Source organism: Emys orbicularis, chromosome 2, assembly GCF_028017835.1.
Source record: "Emys orbicularis isolate rEmyOrb1 chromosome 2, rEmyOrb1.hap1, whole genome shotgun sequence".
In the NCBI taxonomy this organism is placed as follows: Eukaryota; Metazoa; Chordata; order Testudines; family Emydidae; genus Emys; species Emys orbicularis.
This window is the reverse complement of record NC_088684.1, coordinates 289,276-306,065: the sequence shown is the minus strand read 5'-3', so window position 1 is coordinate 306,065 and position 16,790 is coordinate 289,276. Positions and strand designations below refer to the sequence as shown.

Sequence of the window (16,790 nt, the reverse complement as noted above, 5' to 3'; positions counted from 1 at the left end):
ATATATATACGCTAGGGCGGGGCGCCGCTCTGGCGGGAAGGGAGACCCTGCGGGCCCGACGGGAGCCGCTGAGGGAAAAAGTTTCCGACGTTCGTGCACGCGGCGCGCGTACACCTAATGTGGAATGGACGTGAACAAGCACTCGAAGAAGAATAAACTATTACACTTGGGATAGTGAAAAACTCTTTGATGTCTCCAAAGCATTTGGATGCCATCTCTCCCTCTGACTCACACACAAAGGTCAAAAGTCTTTTCTCACCCTACAATAACTTTGTTTATGATAGGGTGAGCTGCTTGGGGTAGTTAATTTGCTATAATAGCTGCAGAAAAGGAGACTGAATTATCTGCTGCAATACTTGAGATGTGTTGTGAATACTGCAGAAGAACAGGTTCATTTGTCTTATTCTGTAGGTGTTTCATTAGAGTATGAACTAAGGGACTGCAATTTTTATCCTCACAAAGGTCATAAGTTTTTGTTTAAACATTGGTTAGATTTTCTCTATACCATTTCTCTGTGAAAATGCCATTCTGGATAGCCCAGAAAATTACTGAGATAGAGGTTTAATGACTATCTCCTGTAAGTCACATTATTACGGGTGGTCCCATCTGCATTTCCATTCTAAAAATAGTGTCAAGAGGTTGGTGCTTTCCATTTCTTTCACACCACTTCCTTGTCTGTATGTTCCCAAGCCTCATTTACATTCAGGAAGACAGGAATCACACTTTGCACATTCAGAGAACTGTGCCATTAAGCTCTATGGGACTAAAACTTTTCTGCAAGTGTCCCATTATGAGGCTGAGACCAAGGAGTCAGTCCATCCTGCTCCAAAGATTGTCCAAGCATATCTGACCACATATCACAATTATGATAATGTGGCAGGGGGTCAACCCCATGTAATTGTCAGAATTCTCAGCCATGACAAAGGGAGCTTTCATAATCTTCACACTATGTTGTGTGACTGCTACTTTATGTGTTTTAGCAAAAATGTTTCCCTGATTGTGAGACTAGGTGCATGAGGTAATATCTTTTATTGGACCAACTTCTGTTGGTGAGAGAGACTAGCTTTTGAGCTTCCTCACCAACAGAAGTTGGTCTAGTGAAAGCTATTACCTCACCTACCTTGTCTCTCTTGTATCCTGGAACCAACATGGCTACAACAATCCCTGATTGTGACTTAGTTTTGGGAAAGTGAGAGGTGAAGTCACTTTTGATTCACTCTTAACATGGCATCCAGAACTAATGCTCACTTGTCAGCTCTGCTGTCCTTGTTCATCTAGAACTCTTCAGCCCACCTTCCTGTGGGGTTGTCCTGCTCAATGAACTCACACAAGTAGGAATATGCAGCTCCCACTTGAAGAAATTAAGGTTACTTATGTGTAACAAAAGTTCTTCAAGATAATCCTCTGCATATTCACACTCTTCATTCCCCTTCTCCATTTCTTTAGAGTCTTAGGTTAGGAATTCCCAAATTAACTGATGGAACTGAAGTGCAGTTGTGGCAACTCCCCCTTTTATAGGCTCAGAAATCTTCAGGATGGGTGGAGGTGGGGAGGGGTGAGCAGACCCAATGCATACGGACATTCAGAAGATTCTGGTGCCTTCTGGAAAGACACCTTGATTGTACAAATGGGAATATCCAGACGCTCCTCTCAAAAAGCTCCATAACCTTCATTTGCTCACCTGTAACTGGAGTTCGAGGTGAACTCTGCACATTCCCACTCATTGGATGTGCTGAAAGTACAGTCTGGATCAGTAAAAGCCTTCAGAAAGCAGTGCCTATTGCAGCACCCTCATGCCCCCAGCTCCCTCCTTCACAGCTCCAAATGTTTGGAGCACAAAAGATAGTGTGACACAACAACTGTCTCAGTTCTTTCTAACGTCCCCCTCAAAGCCTTGGGGGGCTGCAGCAGGGTCCCCGTTCCCCTTCCAGGAAGGCTCCTGGAGCTCTTCCCCCTGCCTCTGGCTGCAGGAGGAGGTGCAAAGGAGCCAACCTGTTGTTCACAGGAGGGAAGAGGGAAAGGGAGGGCAACTGAGCTTTGATTGGTTGCTCTGCCCTTGGAGGAAGCGGGGCAGTGAGGCAGATAGCCAATCAGAAGGCAGCTTTCCCCCCGTCCTTCCTCCTCCCCCTGCCACCACTCCGCAGGACTCAAATTTGCTATCTTAACCTTGCTTTGGGGAATGGAATGTGACGCATGCATAATATTTGAAGTACAGAATGTGATCCAGCTCAGCCACTAATTTAAATATAAGGGAAGGGTTTTTTGTTCACACATGTAGTACCATGGAAATTTTTGAAAAACGCCTGTTCGGGCCCGACGACACCCCGGTTGGGAAACACTGATTAGAAACAAGCTGTATAATGACAGACTCAATGAGCTCTATCTATTTAGGTCAACAAAGAGACTGTTAAGAGGTGATTTGATCATAGTATAATAAATACTTACATGAGGAACAGAAATTGGATAATTTTGGGGGATGGAGACCTAAGCCCTGAGGTAAGTGGGGAAGTGGGATACCGGGAGGAAACACAGGGAGGAGAGTGCAACAGCAGAGGCCTCCTGATTCATACTGAGAAAGCAGGGCAATCACCTAGTTATCTTAGGTGCCTGTACACGAACACAAGAAGCCTGGGAAACAAGCAGGAAGAATTGGAAGTCCTGGCACAGTCAAGGAACTATGATGTGATTGGAATAACAGAGACTTGGTGGGGTAACTCACATGACTGGAGCACTGTCATGGATGGGTATAAACTGTTCAGGAAGGACAGGCAAGGGAGAAAAGGTATAGGAGTTGCACTGTATGTAAGAGAGTGGTATGATTGCTCAGCGCTCCAGTATGAAACTGGAGAAAACCCTGTTGAGAGTCTTTGGGTTAAGTTTAGAGGCGAGAGGAACAAGGGTGATGTCGTGGTGGGCGTCTGCTATAGACCACCGGATCAGAAGGATGAGGTTCTCATGAGGGACTTCAATCACCCTGACATCTGCTGGGAGAGCAATACAGCAGTGCACAGACAATCCAGGAAGTTTTTGGAGAATGTTGTGGACAACTTCCTGGTGCAAGTGCTAGAGGAACCAATTAGGGGCCGTGCTCCTCTTGACCTGCTTCTCACAAAGAGGGAAGAATTGGTAGAGGAAGTAGAAGTGGGTGGCAACCTCGGCAGAAGTGACCGTGAGATGGTTGAGTTCAGGATCCTGACAAAAGGAAGAAAGGAGAGCAGCAGAATATGGACCCTGGACTTCAGAAAAGCAGAGTTTGACTTCCTTAGGGAACTGATGGGCAGGATGCCCTGGGAGGCTAATATGAGGGAGAAGGGAGTCCAGGAGAGCTGGCTGTATTTCAAAGAAGCCTTATTGAGGGTGCAGGAACAAACCATCCCGATGTGGAGAAAGAATAGCAAATATGGCAGGCGATCAGCTTGGCTTAACAGAGAAATCTTCGGTGAACTTAAACTCAAAAAGGAAGCTTACAAGAAGTGGAAACTTGGACAGATGATTAGGGAGGAGTATAAAAATATTGCTCGAGTATATGCAGAGGTGTAATCAGGAAGGCCAAAGCACAATTGGAGTTGCAGCTAGGAAGGGATGTGAAGGGTAACAAGAAGGGTTTCTACAGGTATGTTAGCAACAAGAAGGTCAGGGAAAGTGTGGGACCCTTACTGAATGGGGGAGGCAACTTAGTGACAGAGGATGTAGAAAAAGCTGAAGTACTCAATGCTTTATTTCCCCTCGGTCTTCACAGACAAGGTCAGCTCCCAGACCGCTGAACCGGGCAGCACAGTATGGGGAGGAGGTGAGCAGCCCTCAGTGGTGAAAGAACAGGTTAAGGACTATTTAGAAAAGCTGGACATACACAAGTTCATGGGGCCACATGCATTGCATCTGAGGGTGCTCAGGGAGTTGACTCTGCAATCACATCAGCCATTGGCCATCATCTTTGAAAACTCGTGGCGATCCGGGGAGGTCCCAGACGATTGGCAAAAGGCAAATATAGCGCCCATCTTTTAAAAAGTGAAGAAGGAGAATCCGGGGAACTACAGACCTGTCAGCCTCACCTCAGTCCCTGGAAAAATCATGGAGCAGGCCCTCAAGGAATTCATTTTGAAGCACTTGGAGGAGAGGAAGGTGATCAGGAACAGTCAACGTGGATTCACCAAGGACAGGTCATGCCTGACCAACCTAATTGCCTTCTATGATGAGATAACTGGCTCTGTGGATATGGGGAAAGCGGTGGATGTGATATACCTTGACTTTAGCAAAACTTTTGATATGGTCTCCCACAGTATTCTTGCCAGCAAGTTAAAAAAGTATAGATTGGATAAATGGACTCTAAGGTGGATAGAAAGCTGGCTAGATCATTGGGCTCAGTGGGTAGTGATCAACGGCTTGATGTCTAGTTGGCAGCTGGTATCAAGTGGAGTGCCATGCGGTCTGTCCTGGGGGTGGTTTTGTTCAACATCTTCATTAATGATTTGGATGATGGGATGGATTGTATCCTCAGCAAGTTTGCAGAAGACACTAAACTGGGAGGAGTGGTAGATACGCTGGAGGGTAGGGATAGGGTCTAGAGTGACCTAGACAAATTGGAGGATTGGGACAAAAGAAATCTGATGAGGCTCAACAAGGACAAGTGCAGAGTCCTGCACTTAGGATGGAAGAATCCCATGCACTGCTACAGGCTGGGGACTGACTGGCTAAGTGGCAGTTCTGCAGAAAAGGACCTGGGGATTACAGTGGACAAGAAGCTGGATATGAGTCAACAGTGTGCCCTTGTTGCCAAGAAGGCTAACAGCATATTGGGCTGCATTAGTAGGAGCATTGCCAGCAGATCGAGGGAAGTGATTATTCCCCTCTATTCGGCACTGGTGAGGCCACATCTGGAGTATTGCGTCCAGTTTTGGGGCCCCCACTAGAGAAAGGATGTGGACAAATTGGAGAGTCCAGCAGGGGGCAATGAAAATGACTTATGAGGAGACGCTGAGGGAACCGGGCTTATTTAGTCTGCAGAAGAGAAGAGCGAGGACAGATTTGATAGCAGCCTTCAACTACCTGAAGGGCGTTTACATAGAGGTTGGAGCTCGGCTGTTCTCAGTGGTGGCAGATGCCAGAACAAGGAGCAATGGTCTCAAGTTGCAGTGGAGGAGGTCTAGGTTGTATACTAGGAAAAACTATTTCACTAGGAGGGTGGTGAAGCACTGGAATGGGTTAACTAGGGAGGTGGTGGAATCTCCATCCTTAGAGGTTTTTAAGGCCCAGCTTGACAAAGCCCTGTCTGGGATGATTTAGTTGGGGTTGGTCCTGCTTTGGACAGGGGGTTGGACTAGATGACCTCCTGAGGTCTCTTCCAACCCTAATCTTCTATGATTCTAAGGGCTCTTCTATCTAGCAAACAAAGATCTGATGATTGCAAGATTAAACTAGACAAATTCGGACTAGAAACAAGGCTCAAAATTTTAACAATGAGGGTAATTAACCATTGGAATAATTTACCAAGCGTTGTGGTGAATTCCCCTGTGTCAGATATGTGATCTTGGACGTGTAGAACCTTCAAAAGATTATACTGAGATGTAATAGGTGCTATGGGTGTGAAACTGGCAGACCTGGTGCCAGCTCAGGCCAAGATACCCATGCCTCAGTTGAATACTGACAAACAGAGCTAAAAATCAGTCTGGCTCACTTGTGTGTTAGTATTGTTAAAACAGATATTAGAATTATAAGAATGTGTTCAGAGTTTATTGAATGCTTGTGAGCTGCTGCATGCATTAATCTCACCTAAAACAGCTGTATCCCACATTGTAAGGTAATATTTGCAGTGCTTTGTAACTGTGTAAATTCCAGACAGGAGAGAGACGTTAATTAGTGTGAAATGCTGGTCTCCGACAAAAGGTGTTATGGCCTGCCCAACAAGGAAGGCCCACTGACACCCCACAGACCAGCCTGGAAGATTAAAGAGGACAAAAGAAAGACTTTGTTGTTTACTCTTCCCATCTCCGAGAAGATGAGTCTTGCAAGTGAATTGCTCCCATCAGCTGAGTTGGCAGCTCAAAGCAGAAGTGAGGAAGTGAATAAAACCCCCGAACAAACAGGAACTGTATCTTTATATTGCTTGGACTCTGGGGGAACAAGGATTACTAGAATAAACAAAAGATCCCCAGTGCTTATCCTGGGTTAGCCCTAAAGGACATACAGACCTTGCTTATTATAGAAGCTTTTATTACTTTTTGAAAGTTAAGATTGTAAGTCATTATCTGCTTTAACCTTGTAAAAATCTCGTTTCCTTTTCCTATTTAGTAAATCTTTAGATAGTTTAGTATAGGATTGGCTACAAGCGTTGTCTTTGGTGTGAGCTCTAACATGCAATTCAGGACTGGGCGTAACCTGAATATTGCTGTTATTCGTGGTGAAATGGCCATCTATCACAATGGCAAGCTTCCCTGGGTGGCGAGACAGGGAGTACCCCAGGGGACTGTCTGTGACTCCATGTTAAGGCTGTTATAGTGCCTAAGGAGTATACGCTTGATAACTGGTTGGTGAAATCTAACTATAGAACTCTCAACCAGTTTGGGGTTTGTGCCTGTTTTTTTAACAGTCTGCCCTGAGGTTGGTACTCATGCTCTTGAGCCACTGCAGGACAGCTTGACAATGGGTACAGTAAATATCCCAAAGCTTTTGTATCTACAAATGTTATGTATCTTTTTCAGATAAAGATTTTATTCTAGCTCCATGGGGAAGGATTAGAGAGCTAACTCCAGTAACTACAATAAGTGTGTGTGTGTGGGAGGGGGTGGGGGGGGGGAATCCTGCAAATCCCAGGACAGGTAAACAACTCCAGATACTTACCAACTCGTGGGGGGAATTACACATACTGATTCAGACCAGGTTCAAGGACCCAGATGACAAAAAAGGGTTTTTGGTACAAAGGCTCAGCCTGAACTGATTGAGTGACCTTCATTTGATCCTCAAATTAACTTGAGACTATAACTGAGAGGGAAAAACCCTGCTGTCGGGTTTGAAGAACTGGAAACCTACCAGGGTCTCCATGTGGATGATGGGTGTCACCTGGTAAGCTTAGCATGCATGTAGACAATTTTTTTAAATTATATGTACTCTGTAATGCTTTTGTCCTAAATATACTGTATATATTGTGCTTTGTGAAACAACCATCATAGCCACTGGGAGAGAGCAGAACTGCAGGCACTGAACTGAAGTCAGACCTGCTGGGATAAGCACAGCGAATTGGAAGGGGGACTGCAAGCCTAAATACCTAGTCTGGAGGGAGAGGGACATGGGTCCCTGCCCATAGAGAGGTGGTGGCTGGAGGCCTGAGACTTAAAGCGGTGCCTTTGAGCTGACCAAGCCAGAGGTGCCGTTAACCCTGGAACTGTGATATCTCCATCACTGGACGTTCTAACAAAGTTTGGATATTTTCTAAAAGATATGCTGTAATGTAAATAGGAATTCATTCAGGGAACTCCTATGGCCTGTGTTAAGCAGGTCAGACTAGATGATCGCAACGGTCCCTTCTGGCCTAATAATCTATGAGCCCCACCTTCCAATGAGACACAATGTTGGGTGCACACTGTACAGACCTCCTACCCCAAATATTCTGAAAGGATGTGGCAGAGAGCCCCAAGCTGCCCCTTAGGTCTAATGGAGAAAAGGCAGCTTGGAACCTCTGTGGAGTCCCTTCCCTTCAGGCCTAACGGGGCAGAAGGGCCTGGGAGCCTCACCTGCAGGGTCAGCTCTGCATTGACCATCTGCTTTCTCTGACACTTGTCATGCTCCGTGATTCTCCTGTTCAGTTCACAATAGGCCTGCTGCAGCTGCATGGGAGGAAAAAGGAGGAAACAGATGGGAAAAGATGAAGGTGGCCCCACAACACAACTTTGTCTTAGGTGGGGAGGAAAGCAGAATCCTTTGTCACACCAGTAAGGCTTAAATTCCATGTCCCTATGCTCTAGATGAGGCTGCAACTTTCCTGTCACACAGAGGGGATAAATTCTACCCTACTGTTCTCAGGAGGGACAGTAAACCCCTGATCTGGATCAGATGTTGGGACCAGTTGGCTGACTGTATAAAAAGGTCAAAGGGGACTGACCTGCAGCTAGGGCAAGCTGGTTGGCAGTCTCTATGCAAGTGCAACTGAGCAGCATGAATATCTGTCCCAGGCATGCACCGTGAGGAGTACAGAACATATACCATCAACTCTCTCTTGGAGAGAGAGCAGTAGGAATTGCATTTTCTCCATGCAGGTACAAACCAGTCTTGCACAAATTACACCAATTAGCAAGTGCTGCCCCTCTCTTTAAGACTAGAAGGGCTGACAACTGTAAGTCCAGAGATCAGCATCTAAACACATACCAATTCCAACTCAGTCCCTTCAGGGCTCAGCTGAGCAGGAAAGTTGGGCACTGAAGAAGAAGAAGAAGTATGGCCACTGCAGGGAAGGGCTGGAAATGGGGGAACAATGATACCCTGGGGGCTGTTTAATAGTTTCTAAAAAGAGCAGGCCTGACCTCCTTGTTACATCTCTCTTGCGTTTTAGCCAGCTGCTCCACCTCCTCGCTCATTCTATGGGAAAGAATAACAGTTCAGTCTCTGAGTCCCTCTCAGTGGGGAGGGGCATGGCAGCACTGCAGTTTCTGGACCCCCTTCCCTGATTCTAAAAGATGTCCTGATCAGACAAGGTGAGGAAAAGGAACCAAATGACATCACCCGCTGCAATGGGACAAACTCTTGGGTAACACCTGGGTCATAAACTTGAGGTTCCTTCTTTTATCCCTTCTTATCTTACTATTCTGTCTCTTTCTTAGCTTCTTTTGCCTTTTGTCTCATAAAGTCCAAGTTCTCAAACTGTAACCCATTCAACAGGCAAAAAACCCTTTCAGTATAACAGTGTTTGTGACTGCTGTATCTAACTATCTTCCCTTTCCTGGCTAGGGCTGGGGTGCAGGTCTCACCGGTGAGTCTCAGCTTCTTTCTGCTTCTTTTCCAGCAAGGCTCTTCTTTGCTGTTCTGCCTCCATCTTCTGTAGCATCAACTCGGTCAGGCTGATGTCCCAGGAGTGCAGAATGGCAACCAAGCTGTCCAAAGAAGCAATCTTATTGGAAAAAAATACAAACACCATTGTGGCTGTAAATACATAAATTAATGGCTGCGAACTACCCTCCAAACTCCAATCTCAGCAGCACCAACAATGGGTATTAGGGCTGGGATCATAACCCTTCATCTAAGAGAAGTGGGACCAAAGAAAGGGCAATCTGCACCACTAACGTCATAGGGACTGCCAACCCCGTGTAGTTTCCTTAATCCAAATAATCACTCTTAACTTGAGGGACTGTCCTGTTGACACTATTTTACTCTTTGCATGAATGAACCTGATAGGATGATTTATCTCACCCTTGTAGTTAAACAGGCTGCATCACTGCCATGTATGAGTGCCTATCAACAATCCTTTGCTCACATAAAGAATGGTTACTTACCCTACATTAACTGTAGCTCGAGATGTGTTCTCCGCATAGGATTCCGATTTTGGTGCTCATGTGCCCCATGCATGTAAGATCGGATTCTTTGGAATAGCAGTGTATGTCAGGGCCATGCCTATACCCTGGGCATTGTTGCAACCCCTCACAGCTGAGGTTATAAGAGGCAGGATGGCCTCAACCACCTCTTAGTTCCCTTGCCAATAAGGATCCCTAGGGTCAGGACATCTGTTAGCAAAGACAGACAGCAGATCACGGAATCTGTGTGGACAATACACCTAAAGAACTACAGGTGCTGTAGGGTAAATAACTACTTTCTTTTTCAAGTGATTGTCTGTACAGATTCCGCTCTTCATCACTAGCAAGCAGTATCCTTCCTAAGAGATAGGTAAGAGGAATATCACCTGGAGGACTGCTCTACCAAAGCTTTGAATCTGACCTAGAGGCCTGAACCAAGGCATAGTGAGGATCACACAAAAATGAGGAAGTTAGTTAAACAGAAATTAAGAGGTACAACGCCAAAAGTGAAATCCCTGCAAGCTGCATGGAAGCTTTTTAAATACACCATAATAGAGACTCAACTTAAATGTATCCCCAAATTAAAAAATATAGTAAGAGAACCAAAAAAGTGCAGCCAGGGCTAAACAACAAAGTAAAAAAAACCAGTGAGAGACAAAAAGGCATCCTTCAAAAATTGGAAGTTAAATCCTAGTGAGGAAAATAGAAAGGAGCCTAAACTCTGGCAAATGAAGTGTAAAAATATAATTAGGAAGGCCAAAAACAAAAAAAAAGAATTTGAAGAACAGCTATCCAAAGACTCAAAAAGTAATAGCAACATTTGTTTAAGTACATCAGAAGCAAGAAGCCTGCTAAACACCAGTAGGGCCACTGGAGGATTGAGATGCTAAAGGAGCACTCAAGGCGGGTTCCATAGAGCATGGAGCTAGGCTGTTCTCATTTGGTGGCAGATGACAGAACAAGGAGCAATGGTCTCAAGTTGCAGTGGGGGAGGTCTAGGTTGGATATTAGGAAAAATATTTCCCTGGGAAGGTGGTGAAGCACTGGAATGGGTTACCGAGGGTGGTGGTGGAATCTCCATCCTTAGAGGTTTTTAAGGTCAGGCTTGACAAAGCCCTGGCTGGGATGATTTAGTTGGGGTTGGTCCTGCTTTGAGCAGGGGGTTGGACTAGATACCTCCTGAGGTCCCTTCCAACCCTGATATTCTATGATTCTATGACCCTCAGAGGATACTGAGAGGGGGCACAGCGTTCTGGGGAGTCCTACTCAGTCAGGTGTATAGCCAGTGCTGTTGGAATATGAGATGGACCTGGTCTCTCCGTTGCCTCCAAAAGCATCTAATGTTGGGAACTCCAGTACTGGTCTTACTGCCAGCGCAGAGAAGTATACAGGTACGGTGACCCCATCAATGACATTAAAGCACTCTGTTTCACTGATGCCTTCAGCACCATGGTGTTCTATACTGACTAGTTCTGGGTCAGTTTCCTCAGTGATGGAGTGGTCTGCTCTGGGTTTTTTTTTTTTTTTTTAATACTGGTGTGCATGTTACTGTCACAGGGAAAGTAGTATGAGCAGTACCTGGTGCAGCACAATGCTTGCTCTGGGCAGCAATGGTCAGTGCCAGATTTGCCTTCACACTGTGCAAGGCTTAGGATAGGAACTCCATCTCCCAGTGGGTAAGGGAGATCTACATCTCCTTAGGTGCTGGATGTCTTCGGGCCTCTGTGTTATGTTGAAGTAGAAGCAGAAGAGGAATAGGGCTTGTGAACATCTGTGGTGTTTGGGATAGTATTACAGCTCACAGGAGCACATGGGGCCGGATGCGCTGCATCCGAGGGTGCTGAAGGAGTTGGCGGATGTGATTGCAGAGCCATTGGCCATTATCTTTGAAAACTCATGGCGATCCGGGGAGGTCCCAGATGACTGGAAAAAGCTAATGTAGTGCCCATCTTTTAAAAAGGGAAGGAGGAGGATCCGGGGAACTACAGGCCAGTCAACCTCACCTCAGTCCCAGGAAAAATCATGGAGCAGGTCCCCAAGGAATCAATTCTGAAGCACTTAGAGGAGAGGAAAGTGATCAGGAACAGTCAGCATGGATTCACCAAGGGGAAGTCATGCCTGACTAACCTAATTGCCTTCTATGACGAGATAACTGGGTCTGTGGATGAGGGGAAAGCAGTGGATGTATTATTCCTTGACTTTAGCAAAGCTTTTGATATGGTATCCCACAGCATTCTTGCCAGCAAGTTAAAGAAGTATGGGCTGGATGAATGGACTATAAGGTGGATAGAAAGCTGGCTAGATCATCGGGCTCAACGGGCAGTGATCAATGGCTCCATGTCTAGTTGGCAGCCGATATCAAGTGGAGTGTCCCAAGGGTCGGTCCTGGGGCCGGTTTTGTTCAATATCTTCATTAATGATCTGGAGGATGGCGTGGACTGCACCTTCAGCAAGTTTGCAGATGACACTAACCTGGGAGGAGTGGTAGATACGCTGGAGGGTAGGAATAGGATACAGAGGGACCTAGACAAATTAGAGGATTGGGCCAAAAGAAATCTGATGAGGCTCAACAAGGACAAGTGCAGAGTCCTGCACTTAGGACGGAAGAATCCCATGCACTGCTACAGACTAGGGACCGAATGGCTAGGCAGCAGTTCTGCAGAAAAGGACCACAGGGGTTACAGTGGATGAGAAGCTGGATATGAGTCGGCAGTGTGCCCTTGTTGCCAAGAAGGCTAATGGCATTTTGGGCTGTATAAGTAGAGGCATTACCAGCAGATCGAGGGACATGATCATTCCCCTCTATTCGACATTGGTGAGGCCTCATCTGGAGTACTGTGTCCAGTTTTGGGCCCCACACTACAAGAAGGATGTGGAAAAATTGGAAAGAGTCCAGCGGAGGGCAACAAAAATGATTAGGGGGCTGGAGCACATGACTTATGAGGAGAGGCTGAGGGAACTGAGATTGTTTAGTCTGCAGAAAAGAAGAATGAGGGGGGATTTGATAGCTGCTTTCAACTACCTGAAAGGGAGTTCCAAAGAGGATGGATCTAGACTGTTCTCTGTGGTAGCAGATGACAGAACACGGAGTAATGGTCTCAAGTTGCAGTGGGGGAGGTTTAGGTTGGATATTAGGAAAAACTTTTTCACTAGGAGGGTGGTGAAGCACTGGAATGGGTTACCTAGGGAGGTGGTGGAATCTCCTTCCTTAGAGGTTTTTAAGGTCAGGCTTGACAAAGCCCTGGCTGGGATGATTTAGCTGGGGATTGGTCCAGCTATGAGCAGGGGGTTGGACTAGATGACCTCCTGAGGTCCCTTCCAACCCTGATATTCTATGATTCTATGATGGACTGAGACAAATGGGGAGGTTTCTTGGCCAGCTTGTCTGGATCAGACAACGCTTGCATCAAAGCCTCCAGAAGATGTAACTTCAGTCTGCCCTCTCTGGATTGAAGTCTGTACTTTGAAAATCTTACATTAAGTAGTGCTCAGGCATATGGTCTTTGCCTAAGCATAGGAGGTGCTGAGCATCAATCATGAGCTTTGCTGAGTCCCAGGTAGAAGAGATCTTGAATCCTGGAGCCTTGCCTTTAGGCATTTTGATCTTATGTATGGGGCGGGGGGGTGTCTAACCATGTACAGAGGCTGGCATGGGGCTGGGGGCCAGAAATCCTATCAAAACACTGTTTCCACAGGGAATAGAGGACAGGTATGCTAACTAATGGACTGTAAATAGCGAATCAGAAAACAATAGCTAAATAATCTCTTGCAGATTGGGGGTCACTGAGATCGCAGGGCTCCATGTTGAAGCCATAGGTGGTCAGAAGGAACTGAAAGGCTGTTCTGCTCCTTATACCTTCGGCTACGGTGGTTGCAGGGGCTCCCAGGATGCAGGGTAATTCCCGTGGGACGCAGCTATTCAAAAGAATACGATCGCATGGCATGTGCGCACCAAGAATGGAATCTGTGTGCACAATCACTCAAAGAATGAAACAGCAGTTAAACTGAAACTAAATGGACACAACTCAATTCAAAGTCACATGCCTGGCTGAAAATGCTTTACTTGCTCTTGTTACAAGTAACACCTGAGATCAGTAGAGCTAAGAGAAAAAAGGATATATTTTCACCTCTGTTTTCAGGTTTACTTCCAACAGTTTATAGCACTCTGTGTAGAGTCAGTGCCACTGCACCCCCTGCATAGTCAGTCAATATCCACTTTTGTTTGTGAGGCTCATTCAGGGAGCAGAGGAGACAATATAAGAGACCAAAAAACAAAAAGAAACAATGTTATTGTAAGGCAAAGGGAAATAGAACAAATTGCCCCTACTTGTTCAGGCGTGTTGCCATCATCAGCATAAAGTCTGGGGTCTGCTCCATATTGAAGAAGCGTCTCCACTGCAGCCATGTGACCACCAAAAGCAGCACGATAAAGAGGGGTCCTGCCAAAAGCTCCCTACACAAATAAAAACAATGAACATGAGGAAAATAGTGTCTGACAGTCACATATAGCAATCTGCTGTCATCAATGCTCTGTACATCTCCTCCCAACCTGCATAAAGGACAACCTATAAAGCTCCCTCTCCCACTGCAGAAGTGGGTACCAGCAGAGCCTGATTAAAGCAATTTGGGGCCCTAGACACCCTCACATGGGGTCTCTTCTGTGCCACAACCCTACTCCTCCACACCATCATCCCATCCCTGCTTAGGGTTGTAATGGCCAGGGCCACGCTCATCTGGGTGACCTGACAACCTCAGAAATGGGGCACTTGGGGCGGGGGGGGGGAGAGGAAGCCAGAGCATGTAGGAATTCTTTAAAAAGGGTTTACCAGTATTTATTTTATCTACACCCATTTACTTTCAGTCCTATTTCCTTGTAAGTTTCCCTTTGTGTACCCAAAGCGTTTTTATTCTCTAGAAAGTCCAAAGTCTTTATAGGGAGGCAGAGCCCAGCCTGTGCCCAAACTCGGTACCTTCTTTTCCAAGGTGTTACTGCTCCTCAGACAATGATCTGGTGCTGTCTTTAAAACTCCTCTCTCTGGAATTGTTCCCTCAGCCTCAGAATGAGGTGGGGCTGATTTATGTAAATCCTAGATCCCTTCCACTCCCAGCAGCTTCTGAGAGGATTTGTGATTGATTAGAGCCAGCTGAACCACATCCTAGTTCTAATTTTCTGGGGTAGTCCACTACCTACAGATTCTTGGGGTTGTTTGGGTTTTTTCACCCTTGTGACAGTTCATTCTCTCATAGTCACACATATAAGAGCAACCTGCTGGGCTAGCGGGTGGTCTACCATTGCTCCCCTTTGTGCAGGCTGTGGTCCCCCTCCTTTCTAGAACATCACTCTATCGTCATACAAGCTGGGTTCTGTCCAGAGGGAAGGAGGTCTCAGCCCCTACTCATCTGGGCAGGAAATGCCATGTCTGCATCTTTCCCACTCAAACGATGATGGAGGTGACTGCAGCACGTACACTGAGTCCACTTTTCATGTGGTGTCAGGAAAGGCCCTCATGCAGAGATAGCAACTAATGGTCCCTCTTTTTGTTTTCTTCTTGTGTGTGGAACAAATGGCTGCCCAAGCTCATAGCACAGCCTCTCCCACCCTCACACATTCCCTTCGTCCTCTATCCTCTCCCTCATTACATCTGCTCCTTTCATTCATTCTCCTTCCTGCCTCTTCATTCATTCCAGATCCTACATTCATTTCAATGAGACTTTATTAGCATGACAAGCTACAGAAGTGTTTCCAAAGTGGAAGGAAGAGACAGACTGTTCAGGTCTCTGTCAGGAGTGGATTCAACCCACCCACAATAGGATCTCACACTGCATTTGAGGTTTCAACTTTTGCCCATTTATCATTCCTATCCATTCCTGAGCTGCTAGCAGGTTGCTCCACAGCATGATGCTTTGTCACTCTTTTTCCCCACAGTCAAAAACAGTTTTCCTCATCACTTTTTGATGACACATCTTTATGATACCTGATAACTTGAAAAAACATCCATCTTGCTCTTCCTCTTATTTGCAATATTGGCCTAGAAAATGTTTGTCTCAATCTCTCCTCTCACATTGGCTGCACAGTTGCTCTTTTCTGAGTTTAAACACTTTCTCTTCACTATTCTCCATTTTCCTTATCCCTCTCTTCCCCATCCCCTTTGTCATGTTTGTTAAATTTGAGTGCTCAGTCATTCATTCTGCACACAGAAAAAGAAAGAGGCCACTAGGAGATGTGCAGTGCCTCTGGTCTCTTTCCTTTCTTGGCCACGCAGGTTCATCAGAGCCAGCAGCTGAATCCCCCCACAGCTGAGTCCTATTTCCCTGGTACAGTGACGCACCCCTCAGAGGGGCTCCTCATAGTGGAAGGCCAATCCTCCCAGGGCCCCCTGGGCAAGCTAAGAAGTTTTCCCTTTTCCCGTGCCTCCATCCCCCCCTCCATTAGAGCCAGAAGAGTGACAGGGTCCTCTTCAGCACAGCAGGGGCCTAGTTGCCTCTGGTGGTAGGTGTGGGGCCAGCCATGTCTTCTTTCTGCTGGAGGCTCTCTGCAGTCTCAGACAAACATTACTGCATCAGTTACACTTGAGTCATATTTTCAAACTTTACTTTTTTTTAAATGGAAGTGGAGGTTCTGGCTTCAAGTGATTTCAGGATCTGGGGCCTTAGGTATAAGTTTATAATGCCTATGTAAAGTAGTTATGGAACATGATCCACATTCATAGCCTGAGAAGCAGGCTCCTACCCCACTAATATCAGAAGGGCTGACATCACCAAATTGCTATTTTCTGAAGGGAAAAGGGATTTGGGGGTGAAGGTAGGAGGACTGACTACCAGGAGGGAGACATTGGAACATAACTAAAAGAAAGGCAATTGATCAGTGTGTGAAGATGGGAGGGGCACAAGAGAAATTAATAGGTAATGCTATAATTTAGTCATGGATATTTTTATTAAATTCATGGACAGGTTATAGAATCATAGAAGATTAGGGTTGGAAGAGACCTCAGGAGGTCATCTAGTCCAACCCACTGCTCAAAGCAGAACCAACCCCAACTAAATCATCCCAGCCAGGGCTTTGTCAAGCCAGGCCTTGAAAACCTTTAAGGATGGAGATTCCACCACCTCCCTAGGTAATCCATTCCAGTGCTTCACCACAGTCCTAGAGAAATAGTATTTCCTAATATCCAACCTAGACCTCCCCTACTGCAACTTGAGACCATTACTCCTTGTTCTGTCATCTGCCACCACTGAGAACTGCCTAGCTCCATCCTCTGGAACCCCCCTTCAGGTAGCTGAAGGCTGCTATCA

General features: G+C 46.1%; 1 protein-coding gene across 1 annotated transcript in view; it reads right to left on the bottom strand.

Annotated features, from left to right (window-relative positions):
* The window catches only part of IQANK1 (IQ motif and ankyrin repeat containing 1), a 141,273-nt gene that overhangs the window by 40,414 nt on the left and 84,069 nt on the right, over window positions 1-16,790 (bottom strand). The window contains exons 6-9 of the mRNA XM_065399902.1: window positions 13,825-13,950; window positions 8,958-9,097; window positions 8,514-8,568; window positions 7,728-7,820 (exon numbers count right to left, since the gene is read on the bottom strand). Of these exons, the coding sequence (XP_065255974.1) occupies window positions 7,728-7,820; window positions 8,514-8,568; window positions 8,958-9,097; window positions 13,825-13,950 (414 nt within the window). The remainder of the gene's footprint in view (window positions 1-7,727; window positions 7,821-8,513; window positions 8,569-8,957; window positions 9,098-13,824; window positions 13,951-16,790) is intronic.